This window comes from Vigna angularis, chromosome 2, assembly GCF_016808095.1.
Source record: "Vigna angularis cultivar LongXiaoDou No.4 chromosome 2, ASM1680809v1, whole genome shotgun sequence".
Lineage (NCBI taxonomy): Eukaryota > Viridiplantae > Streptophyta > Magnoliopsida > Fabales > Fabaceae > Vigna > Vigna angularis.
Window position 1 is genome coordinate 3,713,744 of NC_068971.1, and position 20,569 is coordinate 3,734,312.

The 20,569-nt window shown below is 32.2% G+C and overlaps 3 protein-coding genes across 3 annotated transcripts; all 3 read left to right on the forward strand.

The window, feature by feature from the left end:
- The first annotated feature begins 447 nt into the window (after window positions 1–447).
- Window positions 448–2,426, forward strand: LOC108323055 (UDP-glycosyltransferase 83A1). Its single transcript, XM_017555380.2, has 2 exons — window positions 448–1,025; window positions 1,353–2,426. The coding sequence occupies exons 1-2, from the start codon at window positions 545–547 to the stop codon at window positions 2,198–2,200; spliced, it is 1,329 nt and encodes a 442-aa protein (XP_017410869.1). The 5' UTR covers window positions 448–544; the 3' UTR covers window positions 2,201–2,426.
- Window positions 2,427–12,786: 10,360 nt separating this feature from the next.
- Window positions 12,787–14,626, forward strand: LOC108323057 (UDP-glycosyltransferase 83A1). Its single transcript, XM_017555382.2, has 2 exons — window positions 12,787–13,334; window positions 13,661–14,626. The coding sequence occupies exons 1-2, from the start codon at window positions 12,854–12,856 to the stop codon at window positions 14,506–14,508; spliced, it is 1,329 nt and encodes a 442-aa protein (XP_017410871.2). The 5' UTR covers window positions 12,787–12,853; the 3' UTR covers window positions 14,509–14,626.
- A 3,193-nt stretch (window positions 14,627–17,819) lies between these two features.
- Window positions 17,820–19,210, forward strand: LOC108323035 (UDP-glycosyltransferase 83A1-like). The gene is made up of 2 exons (XM_052872253.1): window positions 17,820–18,316; window positions 18,463–19,210. The coding sequence occupies exons 1-2, from the start codon at window positions 17,868–17,870 to the stop codon at window positions 19,016–19,018; spliced, it is 1,005 nt and encodes a 334-aa protein (XP_052728213.1). The 5' UTR covers window positions 17,820–17,867; the 3' UTR covers window positions 19,019–19,210.
- The last annotated feature ends 1,359 nt before the right edge of the window (window positions 19,211–20,569 follow it).

Here is a 20,569-nt window from a genome sequence, read left to right on the forward strand (position 1 = left end):
TTTACAAATAATAATTTACTCTGGTGTTTGGATTTTGAGTACATCTTGTTGAATGAATGTTGACATATTAATCACAGCTACATGAAATTTCTCCCGAACACAGTTTTGTGTCAACACGCCACCTATTACTCATCATTAATCAATACATTACGTGATTCTCTAACTTGTTCCAAAAATTAAAACTCTTGTAAACTTTCAAAAAGTGTTTTAAATTCTATGGACAAAACGTCATAAGTGACACATTGCGAGACAAGCATAAAAGTCACAAATGAGTTCATTTTAAAGTTAAAGTAAATAACAAAACAATATTATAGAAACCATTAGAAAGATTATTATTCTAATTCCAGAAAAACAGTTGACCATGTCTCTTCAAACCCACCAACTTTGACTAGTACGAGATACATCAGTTGCTTGTATGCATTTTAATAACCATATATAAAGAAAAAGCATCATACATACAAACAACAACACCAAACATTTCGTTCCTACACTTGATTCGAGTCTTCCCAATTGTTCTGTTGTTTCTACCTATTGATTCTCCAAAATGGGCATCCCTCACTTTCTTTGTTTACCATTTCCAGTTCAAGGACATGTGAACCCCCTCATGCAGTTTTCTCTTCTTTTGGCCAAACATGGTTGCAAGGTCACTTTTGTCCACACAGAGTTCAGCCACAGACGAGCCAATACAGAAGGTGGTGACAACATGGAGGAGGTACTGGTAGAGATGGTGACTCTCCCTGATGGTTTGGACCCTCAAGATGACAGAAGCGATGTGGCCAAACTTCTTTTTTCAATGAAAAGCACCATGCCTGCTCTGCTTCCAAAGCTCATACAAGACATCGATGCCTCCGATATTGAGAACAAGATAACATGTATAATTGTTACCATCAATATGGGTTGGGCTTTGGAAGTAGGAAATAAAATGGGAATCAAAGGGGCTCTTCTCAGTCCACCATCTGCAACTTCCTTGGCTTCTGTTGCCTGCATCCCAAACCTGATTGAAGATGGCATTATTGATTCTCAAGGTACATATTCCCTTCCTTTGAATTTTTAATTATGTATTGTAATTGCTTCTCCCAAGTCTTAAATATCTAAATTAACCTCGCCGATGATTTATCATACCACTATTCAAAATGTAACTTTTTATTGACTTTGTCAATTGCGGATATGTGCTGGTTATTCATGAGTTTGGTGTTAAGTACGAATCTAGAGTGTGCTACTATGTCAGAGATTTAGAATCAAATCACAGAATTAAACTTTAAGAGTTAGTTTAATATTTTCCTTTTACCCGGTTGATTATAATTGCAAGTAAAACCCAAAAGAGTTTTTAAGATTTGGTTTTGGCATTACAGGACTTCCCACCAAAAACCAAGAAATTCAACTCTCTTCGAATATGCCCATGATGGACACTGCATACTTTCCATGGCGTGGCTTTAATAAGATCTTCTTTGAGCATCTTATGCAAGAGATGCAGACTTTGAAGGTAGGAGAGTGGTGGCTTTGCAACACTACCTATGATCTTGAGCCGGGAGCATTTTCCGTATCGCCAAAGTTCCTACCAATTGGGCCATTGATGGAAAACAGCAACAGAAGTTCATTCTGGGAAGAAGACAGAGCCTGTTTGGAGTGGTTAGATGAGCAACCACCTCATTCTGTTGTTTATGTTTCCTTTGGCAGTTTAGCAGTGATGGATCCGAACCAGTTTAAAGAATTAGCTCTTGCACTCGATCTCCTTCACAGGCCTTTTATTTGGGTCGTGCGTCCCAGTAATGACAAGATGGAAAACGTGAATGCATACCCTCATGATTTCCATGGAAGTAAAGGTAAAATAGTTGGTTGGGCCCCTCAGAAGAAGATACTGAACCACCCTTCATTGGCTTGCTTCATTAGTCACTGTGGTTGGAATTCTACTCTGGAAGGTATATGTGCTGGTGTACCTCTCTTGTGCTGGCCATGTGCAACTGATCAATTTCTGAACAAGTCTTATATTTGTGATGTGTGGAAGATTGGAGTTGGCTTAGAAAAGAATGAAACTGGAATTATTTCAAGGGAAGAGATAAGGAAGAAGGTGGATCAACTTCTGGTTGATGAGGACGTTAAAGGAAGGTCTTTGAAATTGAAAGAGATGACCATAAATAACATAGAAGAAGGTGGACAGTCATCAAAGAATCTCAGCTTCTTTATGGATTGGGCAAAGTAGGGATGCTTCGTTTGTATAACAATTCTTTTTCTCCTCACTGAAAAAGAACATGTATTTTTCTTTTGTTAACGTTATTGTAGTTGATATAGTTATCGCACTTGAAGTAGTTGAGATAGTTATCCTAGTTGAACAAAATGATGAATTTGGGTTCTTTAGCACTAGTATTGGTACCAAAACAAGTTTAATAGATGAAAATGGAGTATCACATTGCTCATTTGATTAGAAACAAGATGTGCTAAACAAATTCAACAGCTCAAAAACCTCTAGAACCAATTCTATACTTTATAGCTCAGGAATTTGCAAACTAAGGATTTAAACAAGTTATAATTAACTCAAAAATAGACTCTAAACCTTTACTTTTATCACAAACCTTCTCATTTAGATTGTCACTTGTTAAAACCTCTAAAGTAGACCAAAACTACATAAAACTCAACCTACAATTCTATCTATTTATCACTTCCCAAATTAACATCAAAATTATGTTTAACTAAGGTTCTAGACAAGTTTAAAATGATATGAAAACATACCTCAAACACTAGTTATCTTTTCAAAGTCCTTTCTCTAGAAATTCACCTATAAAAACCTTAATTTCAACTAAAAACCATTCCAATAATAATCTTCTTTTCCTACTTTCAACTCTACATCAGATTTGTACCTATTTAACTTAAACACAACAACATCCAAAGTTCATACCATTATCACATCAAAAGCATACACCAAAATATTCATCAATAGGCAATTATTCACTCATTAATATACATCACTCAACAAACATTTCAATTAATTTCATATTCAACCAAGCATACATTCCACTATCTATCAAACACAAATTCATGCTTCTCATATGAAAATTAAAGTGAATATTAGAATTCCACCAGACAGAAGATCAAACCGTATACAGAAATTCCTATATGTTCCTACTAACCACAAAAACACGATCATGATACACCATTAGGATCACTGATTAACAGATAATCTTATAGAATACTCAGATGATACATGCAACCATAGATGATATAATGTATAGGAGAAGAAAACAAACTAAGGAAAAATAGCATAAATCAATTTACTCTTTTTTAGAAACTGATCAGTTAGATTTCAAGATCTCGCCACAATGATCACTCAGGCAGTCTCTGATTTTCAAACAGATGTACAGGGGATAAGAACACTTAGAGAGAATTTAGAGAACACTAGAAAAGTGGTTTATAAAGAGATTATGTGTTTTAAAATAATGAAACTCGTTCCTCACACAACTATTTATATTAAAACCTTTTATTATTAAAATAATCAAGTCTCGTAGGAGGTCCTAGTCTGTGGCCTATTGTTCTTTGTTCATAGATGATAAACAGAATAACCTTGTGTGGTAGGTTGGAGGCAGGTATTCCACCACTACAAGTGCAAAAACTTGCTTTAGTCTGACATCAATACATATATTCGGATTGATCGAGTCTAGAAATCATATATATGTTGAGATTTGATTTGATTTGAAAATGAATTATATTGTATAAAGTTTTATAATTGTATGAATAATTTTTATTTTATAATATTCGCTAACCCTTCTTATGTTGTTTGTTCGTGCTTGTTTTCTCTCTTGCTATGATCACCTTAAATAGTGAGTTTATGAAGAATGTCCTTTGAGTTGATCTAGTGCGATGTAAGGGTGAAGCAACGATAGAATTAAGTTTTAGTTTCCTAGGTATAAGTCTTCAACTTTAGTAGTCTTAAGTTTCTTGTTAGTCATCATACTTGTAGCACTTATTTTAGTAGTTTTAGACTAGTAAAATGAGATATTATATAAATAATCAATATTGTATTGATGATATACGAAAATTATACGTTTAATATAAGAGTAGTTTATATTGATAAATACAAATATTTAATTCCTAAAATTAAGGTTGGATGAATGATTTATTCAAATAAAAAAACATATACAACTTTTAAAAAATAAATAGAAATAATAAACTTTTAAATAAAGTTTTACTTGTTTTTTAAAATATAATTTATATAATAAAATCTATGTAATTATATCTTTTTATAATATTTTACAGTTAGCAACTGATTATTCGTTAATTCTACTAAACACTTTAATATAACAAATTAGCTTATCACTTACAAATTTATAAACTAAAAGTTTGTCGATTAAGAGCAACCTTGTCAACTATTAACTTATAGCTAAGTTTCTGTAGTTTTAATATATTTTGTTTTACGACATTGCTGACGTTTACAAATAATACTTCCGTGTTTGAATTTTGCATGAGTACATCTTGTTCAATGAATGTTGACATATTAATCTATGTAATTATTGTTAGAATTATCTAACAATTAAGTGACTCATGTGAAAATAAATAAGGGTTAAAATGTAATTTAATATATTTGAGGGACTTAATGGCAATTACAACTTGATGGAAGTTGTATAAGAATGGTTGAAGGGTTCTGTCCCTGATGCACACAATTCTTGAAGAAGCTCTCTCTTCCATTAAAATACCATCAAGTAAGTATTGAGAGGATTAAGGTTGCATCAAGGGATAGATTGGGTAAGGAGTTGAAGCAAATCAAGAATCAATTAGCATGGATCAATGTTAGTAAAATTTCTTATCCTAATTATGAAATTATGTTGATGTAGTGAGAATCATAAATTCTTAAGATCCTAATGTCATGTAATTAAGATACATGAAATCTTACATGTGGTATCAGAGTTTAGGTTGTTAGATTTATGATTCTCCGAATAAATTTGATTCATGATTTTTTCCTAAAAAAATGATGAAATTATGGTACTGGAATAAATGTTTTAAGTTGTATATATAAAAGGCTGCATATTGAAATTATGTGTTTTTAGGAAGAAGATGATGAATAGTAATTTTTAGGAAGAAGATGATGAATAGTAATTTTTAGGAAGAAGATGATGAATAGTACTTTTAGGAAGAAGATGATGAATAGTTGTTGGATGATAATGCTTACGGGAATGGAATGCAATGCCAAAATGTTATTATTAAAGATTAATTTATGAATGGGACAAACCTTGTTTGCCGTGAATGGTGAATGATGAAGGTGCATTGAAAACTTTTCCAAAGTTGTGTTTTTTAATGAATAGTATATCAAGAATTGGACAAACTTGGTCTGCCACATATGTAAATGAAAGGGAATTTCTTGTTTTATATGAATGGTGCATTACAACTTTGCAAAATGTTATAACGTGTACATCACAGTAGTAATAATAACAAATTATTTATGAAAATTAAAGTCTTTAAGTGATTAAAATTAAAGGAGAAGTATTATCACTTTATGAAAATTTAGTCACTTAAATTGAAATTAGGTTTTTCAATTTAATTATGACACATAATAAATTTTATGTGAATAAATGCATATTGTTAAATTAAAATTAACAAGAATGCTATTTATGATTAATAATAAATTAAAGATTATTATTATTATTATTATTATTTGAAATTAATTATCGTAAATTTTGTTAGTCACCAAAGTGACCAAAATTTTAAAGTTAATTTAATTTCAAATTATTAATGATTTTATTTCAATTACTCATTGTATGGATGCTAAATTATGAATAGTTAATTTATGGGTTAATTGAAAATTCATTATTATAAGATATTTTGTATCATCCAAAGATGATTATTTGATCTTATAATTAATGAGTATGATTGTAGATAATTTTGTATGCTCGCTAGATTTATTTATATATCCAAAGGTAGTAGATGATTCTAGTTCATGCATATTTTAATTATCAATAAAGATTTACAATTATTAGCATCATTATGCTTATGTTTGTGTATTAATGGATCTTGATAGTGGCATATTTTACTATGAATTCAGTATTGAATTAGAGAAAATATCAACTCTTTCTCATCCTTTTTACCTTGTAAATCCTAGTTTTCATTTAGTTTAAGAAGTGGTTTCATCTTAAGCTTTAATTAGATAAATTGATCATTAACCCCTTTATTTATACAAGTTAATTAGTTGGAAGAAGTCTCTGCATCAAATGAAGAATGCTGGAACCAGAGAAAACAAGAAAACAGCAAAAACAGCAAAAATATGAAGAACCAGAATCTGGAAAAAAGTTAGCTGGAGCGCCCTTTTTCCATGGGCGCTGGAGCGGTCTCTGCACCAGGACTGGAGCTAGCTGGAGCGCCCCCTACAAAAGGGCGCTGGAGCGCCCTTTTTCCTGTTTTCGCGCGCTGGAGCGCGGTCTCAAGCGCGCCTGCTGCTGATTTGGTAGATTGGGTTTATTTAACCCCAAATTAGAAGGGCTTTGACATCTTTGGCATCCCAGACACAAATTCTCTCAATTGGAGCATCCAGAGGCGAGCTAGGAGCTGTGGGAACAGCCCTTCTTCATCCTTGGGTCCTCCTCTTTCTTCCATTTCCACCATTGTTGTAAGCTCAAGCTCTCCATTCATGGAGAGCTAGTTTCATTCTTGTTGGTGATTGATGTAACCACGGATCTCTTATGTAAATTATAGTGTTTTGAATTATTATATGCCTCTTTGATTACTTGTTAGTGTTTAATTCCTTTGCTTAAAGCTTGTATGATTGATTCAACCATATCTTGATTTTAGGGTTTGCTTGATATTGGGAAATATTGGGTGAATCTAGAACTGGATTAATCACCTAAAGGAAATAGTATCTAGGGATAGAACTAGGACCTTTGGTTGTCTTGAATCTCAATACTTAAAGCGGATGAACTTGTTAGGTGTTCCAAGGGATTGGAGTTTAAGAAGTAAGTCTAGGCTCTTTCTACCAAGGGATTGGGTTTGAGTAAATTAGTAGATTGACTTTAGCATATTAATCAAGAGGAAGTGTTTTTCTATGCATAAGAGTGAAGTAGGTGAAATCATATCCCCAACAATATCATTCATATCTTTTCTAATCCTTCCATTTCCAAGTGTTTGCATTATCAAAGATCACTTTTACAATTTATGTTTTATCTTTAACTCAATTGCATGAAAACCACAAAAACATGGAATCATTCTTTAGTCTAAATTAGTTAGATATTATACGATTGTCTAGGACATGAGTCTCTTGGGAAACGATATTCGGTCTTACCGGTTTTATTACTTGAACGATTTGGTACACTTGCCAAAGTCTCAACAGATCTCCCAAAGGAGAACACTGATATACATAGAATGATGATTAAAGTATGAATCTGTATTTATGACTCAAAGCACTAATGACTAGCATGTATTAATTACAGTCCCCGTTCCGGTATCTTTACACTCGCTCGCTACGTCTGTTCCGGTCTTTAATGGTTTAGATTTCCCTGATTGGAGTGAACAAGTCCAATTTCACTTAGGTGTATTGGATCTTGACTTGGCTCTTCAAGTTGAGAAACTGGCTGCTATCACTGATATTAGTAGCACTGAAGAGAAAGCTCATTACAAAGCTTGGGAAAGATCAAACAGACTTAGTCTAATGTTTATGAGAATGAGCATTGCAAGTAACATCAAATCTGCTATTCCGAAAACTGAAAATGCAAAAGAATTTATGAAATTAGTGGAAGAGCGCTCCCAAACTACTGACAAGTCCCTCGCTGGGACATTGATGAGTACGTTGACCACCATGAAGTTTGACGGTTCACGTACTATGCATGAACACGTGATCGAGATGACAAATATTGCAGCAAGGCTTAAGTCTCTAGGAATGAAAGTGGATGAAACTTTTCTCGTGCAGTTCATTTTGAACTCGTTACCGTCTGAGTATGGTCCATTTCAGATGAACTATAACACCTTAAAAGACAAATGGAATGTGCATGAATTGCACAGTATGTTAGTTCAAGAAGAGACCAGACTTAAGAACTTAAGAAGCCACTCTGTTCATTATCTAAAGAATCAAGGAGCTGGAAAGAAATTCAAGAAACATGTAAAGGGTAAAGGACCATTAAAGATTGACGAGTCCTCAACCAAAATCCAGAAGAAAAATGATAAATGTCATTTCTGCAAAAAGCCTGGACATTTTCAGAAAGACTGCTTAAAGCGTAAAGCTTGGTTCGAAAAGAAAGGTGAGCATAATGCTTACGTATGTTTTGAATCAAACTTAACTGAAGTTCCCCATAATACTTGGTGGATTGATTCTGGATGTACGACTCATGTTTCTAATGTGATGCAGGGATTTCTTACAATCCGAACCATAAACCCAACTGAGAAGTTCGTCTTCATGGGAAATAGAGTGAAAGTTCCAGTGGAAGCTGTTGGGACTTATCGATTAATTCTTGACACTGGATATCACTTAAACCTGATGGATACTTTTTATGTACCTAGTATCACTAGAAATTTGATTTCTTTGTCTAAGCTTGATGTTGCTGGATACTCTTTTAAATTTGGGAATGGTTGTTTCAGTTTGTTTAAGCGTGCCTGTATGATTGGATCTGGTACACTTTATGATGGTTTATATAAATTGAATTTGGATAATTTATATGCTGAAACTCTTATGACCTTGCATCACAATGTTAGCACTAAACGCAGTTCAGTGGATGAACGATCTGCTTATTTGTGGCATAAACGTTTGGGACATATTTCCAAAGAAAGAATACAAAGATTAGTAAAGAATGAAATCCTTCCGGATTTAGATTTTACTGATCTGAATGTATGTGTGGATTGTATTAAAGGCAAACAAACAAAACACACAAAGAAAGGAGCCACAAGAAGTACACAGCTTCTTGAAATTATACACACTGATATATGTGGTCCGTTTGATGTGAATACCTTCAATAAAGAGAAATACTTCATCACCTTCATTGATGATTTTTCGCGTTATGGATTTGTCTATCTACTGCATGAGAAATCTCAAGCAGTGAATGTCTTGGAAGTTTACATAAATGAAGTAGAAAGACAATTAGACAGAAAGGTGAAAATTGTCAAGTCTGATAGAGGTGGTGAGTATTATGGAAGATATGATGAAAGTGGACAACACCCTGGTCCATTTGCTAAATCTCTTGAGAAACGTGGTATTTGTGCTCAATACACAATGCCAGGCACACCACAACAAAATGGTGTATCAGAAAGGCGTAATCGAACCTTAATGGATATGGTTAGGAGTATGTTAAGTAATTCATGTTTACCTGTGTCATTGTGGATGTATTCCTTAAAAACTACCATGTATTTGTTAAACAGGGTTCCCAGTAAAGCTGTTCAAAAGACTCCTTTTGAGTTATGGACAAATAGGAAACCCAGTTTGAGACACCTGCATGTTTGGGGTTGTCAGGCAGAAATAAGAATTTATAATCCGCAAGAAAAGAAACTGGATGCAAGAACAATCAGTGGATATTTCATTGGTTATCCAGAAAAATCAAAAGGGTATATATTTTACTGTCCTAACCATAGTACAAGAGTTGTTGAAACTGGAAATGCTCGGTTCATTGAAAATGGTGAAACTAGTGGGAGTGTAGATTCACGAAAGGTTGAAATTACAGAAATTAAAGTACAAGTTCCTGTAATTGGTACCTCTTCTTCAAGAGTTGTTGTTCCTCATGTTGTAGAAACACACAACAATCAAGAAGAACAACACATTAATACTCCCATGATTAACAATGAACCAATTGTAGAACAATCACAAGAAATAGTATTAAGAAGATCTCAAAGAGAAAGAAAGTCTGCTATTTCGAATGATTATGTGGTTTACTTACAAGAGTCAGAAAATGACTTAAGTATTGATAATGATCCAGTTTCATTTTCAGAAGCCATTAATGGTGATAATTCTGATAAGTGGTTAAATGCTATGAAAGATGAGCTTAAATCGATGGTACAAAATGATGTATGGGATCTTGTGGAATTACCAGAAGGATGCAAGAGAGTTGGGTGTAAATGGGTCTTTAAGACTAAGCATGACTCTCATGGTAATATCGAACGCTACAAGGCCCGACTTGTTGCCAAAGGTTTTACTCAGAAAGATGGCATTGACTATAAGGAAACATTTTCACCTGTTTCTAAGAAAGATTCTTTCCGAATTATCATGGCATTAGTAGCTCATTATGATCTTGAGTTGCATCAAATGGATGTCAAAACTGCTTTTCTGAATGGAGATTTAGAAGAGGATGTCTATATGGATCAACCGGTGGGGTTCACTGAAAAAGGAAAGGAACACATGGTGTATAAACTAAAGAAATCAATATATGGACTTAAACAAGCTTCCCGACAATGGTATCTCAAGTTCAATGATACTATTATATCCTTTGGATTTAAGGAAACCACTGTTGATGGGTGTATATATCTAAAGGTCAGTGGGAGCAAATTTATATTTTTGATTCTATATGTTGATGATATCTTGCTTGCAACTAATGACCTTGGTCTTTTAAGTGAGACTAAGAAATTTCTCTCTAACAACTTTGAAATGAAAGATATGAGTGAGGCATATTATGTGATAGGAATAGAAATATTCCGTGATAGATCACAAGGATTGTTAGGTTTGTCTCAGAAAGCATATATTAATAAAGTTTTAGAGAGATTTAAGATGGATAAATGTTCAGCATCTCCTGTTCCAATACATAAAGGAGACAAGTTTAGTCTCATGCAATGTCCAAAGAATGATTTGGAACGGAAACAGATGGAAAATATCCCTTATGCATCTGTTGTTGGGAGTTTGATGTATGCTCAAACATGTACAAGACCAGATATTAGTTTTGCAGTTGGTATGCTTGGTAGATATCAGAGTAATCCAGGAATGGATCATTGGAAAGCTGCAAAGAAAGTTTTAAGATACCTACAAGGAACAAAGAATCACATGCTTACTTATAAAAGATCTAATCATCTTGAAGTGATTGGATATACAGATTCAGACTTTGCTGATTGTATAGATACAAGAAAATCTACATATGGTTATCTGTATCTTTTAGCCGGAGGAGCAATCTCATGGAAAAGTGCGAAGCAGTCCGTCATTGCTACATCCACTATGGAAGCTGAATTTGTGGCATGCTTTGAGGCCACTATTCAGGCTAATTGGTTGCGGAACTTTATTTTAGGACTTGGAATAGTTGACAGTATTGCCAAGCCGCTGAAAATTTATTGTGACAATTCCGCAGCAGTCTTCTTTTCTAAGAACGACAAGTATTCCAAAGGTGCTAAACATATGGAATTGAAATACTTTGTCGTTAAAGAAGAAATTCAGAAACATAAAGTGTCAATAGAACATATTAGCACTGATTTTATGATTTCTGACCCTTTAACAAAAGGGTTACCGCCCAAATTATTTGTTGATCATGTAAAGAATATGGGCATTATGTCTACCATTGAAAGTTGAATGTTAATGTTATTAATGCTTATGTGACACTTGAATTCTTTAATGTATAAGTTTCTGAAATTTGTATTTGTATTTTCTTCTGTATGGTTATGTATACAAATTATGATGAAGAAAAACAAACAAATTATATTATTGTTATTAAAATGACATTATGTTTGAACCCATTATGTATTTAAGTTTTCTAACGTCATATTAAAGAGAAGGAGATGATACAGTAGTACATGGAAGGAGACATATCGATTGAATGATGTGCGACCGCCATGACTCTTATTATTTCTATATCTTTAATTATGAATAATGATGAAGCCAATTATGTAAAGTCCTCAAATGCGCATTATGATTATTTATTAAATCACAGAATGTTATGATATCACAAGAGTCAAGTGGGAGAATGTTAGAATTATCTAACAATTAAGTGACTCATGTTAAAATAAATAAGGGTTAAAATGTGATTTAATATATTTGAGGGACTTAATGGCAATTACAACTTGATGGAAGTTGTATAAGAATGGTTGAAGGGTTTTGTCCCTGATGCACACAATTCTTGAAGAAGCTCTCTCTTCCATTAAAATACCATCAAGTAAGTATTGAGAGGATTAAGGTTGCATCAAGGGATAGATTGGGTAAGGAGTTGAAGCAAATCAAGAATCAATTAGCATGGATCAAGGTTAGTAAAATTTCTTATCCTAATTATAAAATTATGTTGATGTAGTGAGAATCATAAATTCTTAAGATCCTAATGTCATGTAATCAAGATACATGAAATCTTACAATTATATCTTTTATTAACATCATAAGTGACACATTGCGACACACGCATAAAAGTATACACAAACGAATTCATTTTAAAATTAAAGTAAATAACAAAACAATATTAATTAAGATTATGAAAAATATTAATTCAAAAGTTTAAATGATTTATATTTGATTTTCATTCTTGTTTCTGAAAATGTTCCTTTTCTCATAACGAAAGAAAATTTTAATTTCAATTTTCTATTTCTCAATTAAATTCAAGAATTTAACTGATATATTTCAATTATAAATTTAACCTGGACATTTTTTAAAACATAAGTTACATTGTTCTCATAAATTTGTTTACAATATTTTCAATAACATTATTATTTTGATCTCTTCTGCTTAAATATCATTTATATTACTCTTTCTCTCTCTTGTATAGAAACCATCAGGAAGATTATTATTCTAATTCCAGAAAATCAGTTGACCATGTCTCTTCAAACCCATCAATTTTGAATTGTACGAGATACATCAGTTGCCTCTGTGCATTTTAATAACTCTATATAAGGCAAAAGCATCATACACAACACAAACAACAACAACACACATTTCGTTCCTACACTTGATTCGAGTCTTCCCAATTGTTCTATTGTTTCTACCTATTGATTCACTAAAATGGGCATCCCTCACTTTCTTTGTTTACCATTACCTATACAAGGACACGTGAACCCCCTCATGCAGTTTTCTCTTCTTTTGGCCAAACATGGTTGCAAGGTCACTTTTGTCCACACAGAGTTCAGCAACAAACGAGCCAATACTGCTGGTGGTGACAACAAGGAGGAGGCACTGGTAAAGATGGTGACTCTCCCTGATGGTTTGGACCCTCAAGATGACAGAAGCGATGTGGCCAAACTTCTTGTTTCAATGAAAAGCACCATGCCTGCTCTGCTTCCAAAGCTCATACAAGACATTGATGCCTCCGATGTTGAGAACAAGATAACATGTATAATTGTTACCATAAATATGGGTTGGGCTTTGGAAGTAGGAAATGAAATGGGAATCAAAGGGGCTCTTCTCTGTCCAGCATCTGCAACTTCCTTGGCTTCTGCTGCCTGCATCCCAAACCTTATTGAAGATGGCATTATTGATTCTCAAGGTACATATTCCCTTCCTTTGAATTTTTAATTATGTATTGTAATTGCTTCCCCTAAGTCTTAAACATCTAAATTACCTCGCCTAAGAGTTATCATACCACTATTCAAAATGTAACTTTTTATTGACTTTGTCAATTGCGGATATGTGCTGGTTATTCATGAGTTTGGTGTTAAGTACGAATCTAGACTGTGCTACTATGTCACAGATTTAGAATCAAATCAAAGAATTAAACTTTAAGAGTTAGTTTAATATTTTCCTTTTACTCGGTTGATTATAATTGCAAGTAAAACCCAACAGAGTTTTTAAGATTTGGTTTTGGCATTACAGGACTTCCCACCAAAAACCAAGAAATTCAACTCTCTTCGAATATGCCCATGATGGACACTGCATACTTTCCATGGCGTGGCTTTAATAAGATCTTCTTTGAGCATCTTATGCAAGAGATGCAGACTTTGAAGGTAGGAGAGTGGTGGCTTTGCAACACTACCTATGATCTTGAGCCGGGAGCATTTTCCATATCACCAAAGTTCCTACCAATTGGGCCATTGATAGAAAACAGCAACAGAAGTTCATTCTGGGAAGAAGACAGAGCCTGTTTGGAGTGGCTAGATGAGCAACCACCTCAGTCTGTTGTGTATGTTTCCTTTGGCAGTTTAGCAGTGATGGATCCGAACCAGTTTAAAGAATTAGCTCTTGCACTCGATCTCCTTCACAGGCCTTTTATTTGGGTCGTGCGTCCCAGTAATGACAAGAAGGAAAACGTGAATGCATACCCTCATGATTTCCATGGAAGTAAAGGTAAAATAGTTGGTTGGGCCCCTCAGAAGAAGATACTGAACCACCCTTCATTGGCTTGCTTCATTAGTCACTGTGGTTGGAATTCTACTCTGGAAGGTATATGTGCTGGTTTACCTTTCTTGTGTTGGCCATGTACAACCGATCAATTTCTGAACAAGTCTTATATTTGTGATGTGTGGAAGATTGGAGTTGGTTTAGAAAAGAATGAAAGTGGAATAGTTTCAAGGGAAGAGATTAAGAAGAAGGTGAATCAACTTCTTGTTGATGAAGACATTAAAGGAAGGTCTTTGAAATTGAAGGAGATGACTATAAATAACATACAAGAAGGTGGACAGTCATCAAAGAATCTCAACTTTTTTATGGATTGGGCAAAGTAGGGATGCTTCGTTTGTATAACAATTCTTTTTCTCCTGACTGGAAAAGAACATGTATTTTTCTGTTGTTAACGTTGTTGTGGTTGATATAGTTATTGTACTTGAAGTAATTCAATTTTGTTATTCAAACATTAATCCTTTTATTTGTAAAGAAAAAATTTATAATAAAATATTTATGTTTCAAATGATAACATGTACCAGTTGTTTTAAAAATATGTCAAATTAAATTAAATGCATCCAATATTTTTAAGATCTAAAGATTTCTCTTCAATGCAACTTACTTGTTTTACCATTGACGAGGTATTGATTGATGTAAGTTTTTAATTCTAAAAATTTCTCCTTTGACAAAGCTAGTTTTGTTTTATGTATTTTTTATTTTTTACTTATCAATGACGTATTAAATTTTTCTCATAATGTCTTAGAAATATATGATTATTCAAACCAATATGATAATGACACTGAAAAGTTGAAATTGAATATTTATTTAGATGAAGAAAATCTTGATTAAACTTTTTTCTATAAGTTGGATGTATTGAATTATTGTAGAAATCGTCGAGATCCTTATCCAAACTTTTCTAAGATGTCTTGTGATGTACTTAACATTTTAATCACTATCATTGCTAGTGAGTTTGCTTTTAGTCTTAGTTCTCGGATGCTAACCAAATATCATTCTTCCATTTCTCCAAAGAATATTGAGGCACTTATTTTAACTCAAAGTTGGTTGCATGGTTTTGAACTAACAGATAACATTATATTAGTACTATGGAATTAATTTAATTATTTATTACTTGGTCTTTCAATATTATTAGTTAACATTATTTTTTTATTATAGATGGAGATAAAGAAGATACTTTGAGAGATGAAAATGTTATGGATTTATCCATTCAAGACTCTAATATTATAGATGAATAAGAGACAAGATTGATTTAATGTTAGATAGTAATTTGTATTTTTGTAATTTTAGATTGTATTTGAAGTTTAACATGATTTTGAATCGTATTGAAGTTTAAGGTTTAAAATGAATGTGTTGCATTGACTTTTGGGATGAATGATTTATTTATGGGTTAAATATGTTTTTGAACTTTGAATGAAAATTGGAATTAGTCTCTCTTCGAAACTTTGACCCAATTTAGTTCTTCAATTTTAGAAATACGTGGATTTAGTCTTTTTAACCAAATTTTGTTAAGTTTATTTGACGTGTCAAACACATTTGAGTTGTTTATAATATTTGACAATTTTTTTCTTCAGTGTTAATAGAGAAACACGTTTGAAACCACAATTAAACTTAACAAAAGTTGATTAAAATGACTAAATTCACGCAGTTTTAATGAGAAAGTAAGTTATTTTAAAGTTTCGAAGATAGACTAATTCTAAATTTCACTAAAAGTTAAGAGACCAAAAACATATTTAACCCTTTATTTATTGTCTAAAATGAGAAAAAATAAATTTTTAAAATAGGTTTGGACTTTTGGAATTTAGATTAGATACTAAAAAATGTTAGATTGAAAAAAAAAATTGTAATTTTATTTAATTAAATTAACCGGTTTAATCCACTGTGGTAGCATGAGCTATAATTAAATTAACCAATTCTAACTCTGACTGATTTGAACAGTCAAATATTCTTTTGTAAGTGGATCTTTTCTTTCTCAACAACAAGAAGACGTTTTCCAGTAATGTTAAGATCTTACCACCTATCTATAAATCCACACTCCAAATTTCATAACAGAACTGAGAAAAATGTCAACTATGCCACTAAATTATGTTAAATTGGAGACCCTTATATCCACTCTACAAAAGCCTAATAATAATACTGTTCGAATAAAATAAACAAATAATATTGTTAAAAAAATAGTATGAAGTATTTCTAAGACTCTCATTCAATTTATATATAGGTTTACTAACTTATGTCAAGAATATACCAAATTTTAGTTGACAAAAAAAATTTTATTTATAAAAAAAAACATACTTTAAATATATGAATATTTTAATGTTTTTTATTTTAAATTTAAAATTAAAGTAAAAAGAATAAAAAATTATTCAAAAATATCTTTAATTTTAAAACTTAAAAAAGTATTTTTGACGACTAAAATTTAGTTTAAAAAAGTTACATAACTGAGCAAATTCCTATATATATTATATTATATTATATTTTGACATTGCTTACGTTTGGTTATTACAAATAATAATTTACTTTGGTGATTGAATATTGGAGGAGGACATTTTGTTTTTATGTTGAATGGATGATGACATATTACAGCTACATGAAATCTCTCGCAGACACAGTTTTGTGTTTCAACACGCTAACTATTATCATGACGACTGTGAGGAGTGTCGTGTTCCTCGTTAGTAAATAAATTATGTGAATTCTGTGACGCGTTCAAAAATTTAAATATCAGGTAAAATTTAAAAAGAAATTTAATTTATATGGGCAAATGTCAATAAGTGATGCATTGCGAGAGTCCATGCTAGTTTTAAAAAGATTTCCACTCTCCAATTAAATAATGCTAGTTTTATCGAATCTATACCATACAAAACAAAACAGAGATATTAGTATATACATTTGCAAGAGAAACATATTCATTTAAGCATGCAAGAATTGCGTTGCTATGCTGCCTTCATCATTATTCCATGCCTATAATTTCTCTGGTTGGTTTATCAATCATCACTTTCACTTAACTATGATTCTAGGACTTAGATCAAATTATTAAACTGCATTTCATTCTATACAAAGGTTGCTCATGATGTTCTTAGAAACTTTACTGACCTTGTAGACATAGGTCTGAAAGTGAAGAGAAAGCTTACAAGTTGATGCATTGTAGATTGGGTAATGATACGTTAATACATATTTTTTTACAATATTTTAACAATATTTTAACATGATATATGTGTAATTTTTTATTAAATTTAAAGTACACTGTTCTCAATCATTCAAGCATTGTGTGTGGTCATGGTTAATAATTTATACATTTAATATGAAAATATTCTTACTCTCCTATCAAATACTGCTATTCTTATCACATCTATACCATACGAACAAACAGAAAGATTGGTATATAAATTTTGAAGAGAAATATAGACAAGAATAGTTTAAAAAGATTTATTTTTGGTAGCCTAATCCATAACAACTTCATGATTAAGCGTGTTGGAAATATTAAATAATCTTTACAACAGTGTTATTAATTATTTTTCGTAAAGCGTAATGTTGAGACCACAGATGTACAGTCTGCCAGAAATACGTAATAAATTTCTGAAGGTTCTGCTGACATCTTTTACCACAACCAAGTGCAAGCCTTAAATGAAGCAACACTCACTCAGTCTTCATCTTCCAACAATTGATGCAGTGAAAGCCAATTTTGAAGTAGATGGGCATCCCTCACTTTCTGCTGATTCCATATCCAGGTGTAGGACATGTGAATCCCCTTATGCAATTGTCTGAGATTCTTGCCACACATGGCTGCAAGATCACTTTTCTAAACACAGAGTTCAACCACAATCGAATAAATACAGCAGATGGTTTGGGCCCTGAAGATGACAGAAAGGACCCCAAGAAACTTACTTTCTCAATCAAAACTCACATGCCTCATATGCTTCCCAAACTCATACAAGATATCAATGCATTGAATGTTAACAATAACATCACTTGCATTGTTGTCACAATGAATATGGGTTGGGCCCTGGAAGTTGGCCATAAATTGGGAATTAAAGGAGCTGTTTTCTGGCCTGCATCTGCCCTTTCCTTGGCCACATGTGATTGCATCCCAAAGCTGATGCAAGATGGAATCGTAGATTCAGATGGTAAAGCTTTTCAACCGCAGATATTTCTAAATTTCTCTCTTAACGTCAAATTTCTCTACTTTCTACATTGGTAATATTTAAATTATTTTCTAACTTTAGCAAAGAAAAGAAGTAAATTTAATTGTTTGACATCTTCAAGTTATTTTAAACACACTTGTAAAGAATTGCTCAATCTGTTATATATGTAGCCTTTGGTAGTTCGAGAGTAATTGATCACAACCAATTAAAGGAATTGGCTCTTGGACTTGATTTACTTAACAAGCCTTTTCTTTGGGTTGTGAATTCTTGCGACAATAACAGGGTAAACAACTCATACTCTGATGAATTCCACGAAAGTAAAGGCAGAATTTTGAACTGGGCACCACAGGAGAAGATTTTGAACCACCCTGCCATAGCTTGCTTCGTTAGTCACTGCGGTTGGAATTCTAGCATTGAAGGTATATGTAGTGGCGTCCCTTTCTTGTGTTGGCCATTAGTAAAGGATCAGTTTGCGAACAAGTCATATATTTGTGATGTGTGGAAGGTTGGACTGAGATTAGACAAGGATGAAAATGGATTCGTATCGAAGGAAGAGATAACGAAGAAGGTGGAGCAACTGTTTGGTGATGAAGGCATAAAAGCAAGGTCATTGAAACTGAAAGAATTGACCCTGAATAACGTAGTAGAAGGTGGTCACTCTTCACAGAATCTGAAAAGCTTCATCAGCTGGGCAGAGTAATATTGCTTTTTAGCTTTTTAGATAGTGGGTGCATAGAAGAAGACCAGTGAGGGATCAAATAGTTTCAGAGAACAGTGTTCTTTGTTGTTTCTCAATTTTTTGGAAATATGATCCATGAGTTGTTAAAATGAGTTCATATTTGAAATCTTTTGGTTTATTGGAATACTGTATCAAGATAAGTTAGTTTCATTTCTGAGAAAATCATACTGTAATTCAAATCTTGGTAAAAGTTGTTCATGTTTGCATTAGTATATGGTGTGGAAGGTTGCTGATACTAAAATGAGTCTTGAAACAAAGTTTGAAAAGTTGAAAAAGGAGAAAATATGAAATAAGTCAATTGTAAACTTAGTGAAATAAACGTTGATAAGTATATTTGAAAATTTTGAGTGCAATCTCAAGCAATTAGTCAATTGTAAACTTAGTGAAAAAGATTTATGTGAGAATGGTCAAAGTATCTAAAAAGGAGCTTTTCAATATAAACATAAGGGAAAATAACTTGTACCCTAAAAAATGTTTTTAAGATTAAATGTGTAAAAATGTTCTAAGTTATATCTTATGCACTAGTAACAACAAATCTGAAGTTTGAATATCATAACAATGCAAGGAGGTTTTTTTAGTGAACAGGACCTGTTTGCTGTTTGTCAGCAACATAATTAGAAAATAAAAAGAAGTAAAGTAAGCGGCAATCTAAAGGAGAAAAGTAAGTTTGATCGGAGTTCAACTAAATGAAGGGAGAATTTATGTGCAAAAAAGAATAATTCCTTTTTCAACACATTAATGAGAAAGTATAGAATTTAATATAATAATTATAAGTAGGAACAGAGAAAAAGATATTGTAAATTTAATAAAATCAATTTAAACTATATGAAAGTGCACATTGTGATGTATTTTCTCTAATTGTTTCGTGACTTGAAAGACTATATGTTAGAAAGTGTCACGTTGTGTTAAGTTTAATTAGTTAATCTTTCTACTACGATGTTATTGTATCTTAACTGTCTTAGTGATTTCTTATTACCTTTTTTCCGGTTCTATATATAAAGAATAAGTGAAATTTTATGTGATATAGGTTGTATTTGAAACAAATTAATATAATTATTTTTATTTATTCATGTTTTTGTTTTTTTTTTTATTGTTAAGTGAGTTCAACTACTAGTGTTTGTGGAGGGCACGAGGAAGAAAGTCAACAAAGAATAAATTTTGAAGACATAATAATCAAATTTGACGTTAAATTATTTTTAAATAAAAACAACTTTAGATTGTGGAAGATCTAAATGGAAATTATCTCGATATAACAAAAAAATGTTAATGTTATAAATGGTGGGGTGAAAATGCCAATATTTTTGTTTCTAAATGAAAATATTAACATGATAAAAAAAATAAAAAACACTGAAATTATGTGCCTTAACAAAATTTTTATTCTAAATGAATAAAATTTATATCATTGTATATATATGATAAAAATTTTGTCATGACAAAGTATTTGTTTTAGGATGATGAAATCATGAACAATTGAAGAAAATAATAAATTTTATCTAGATATTTGACAATCTT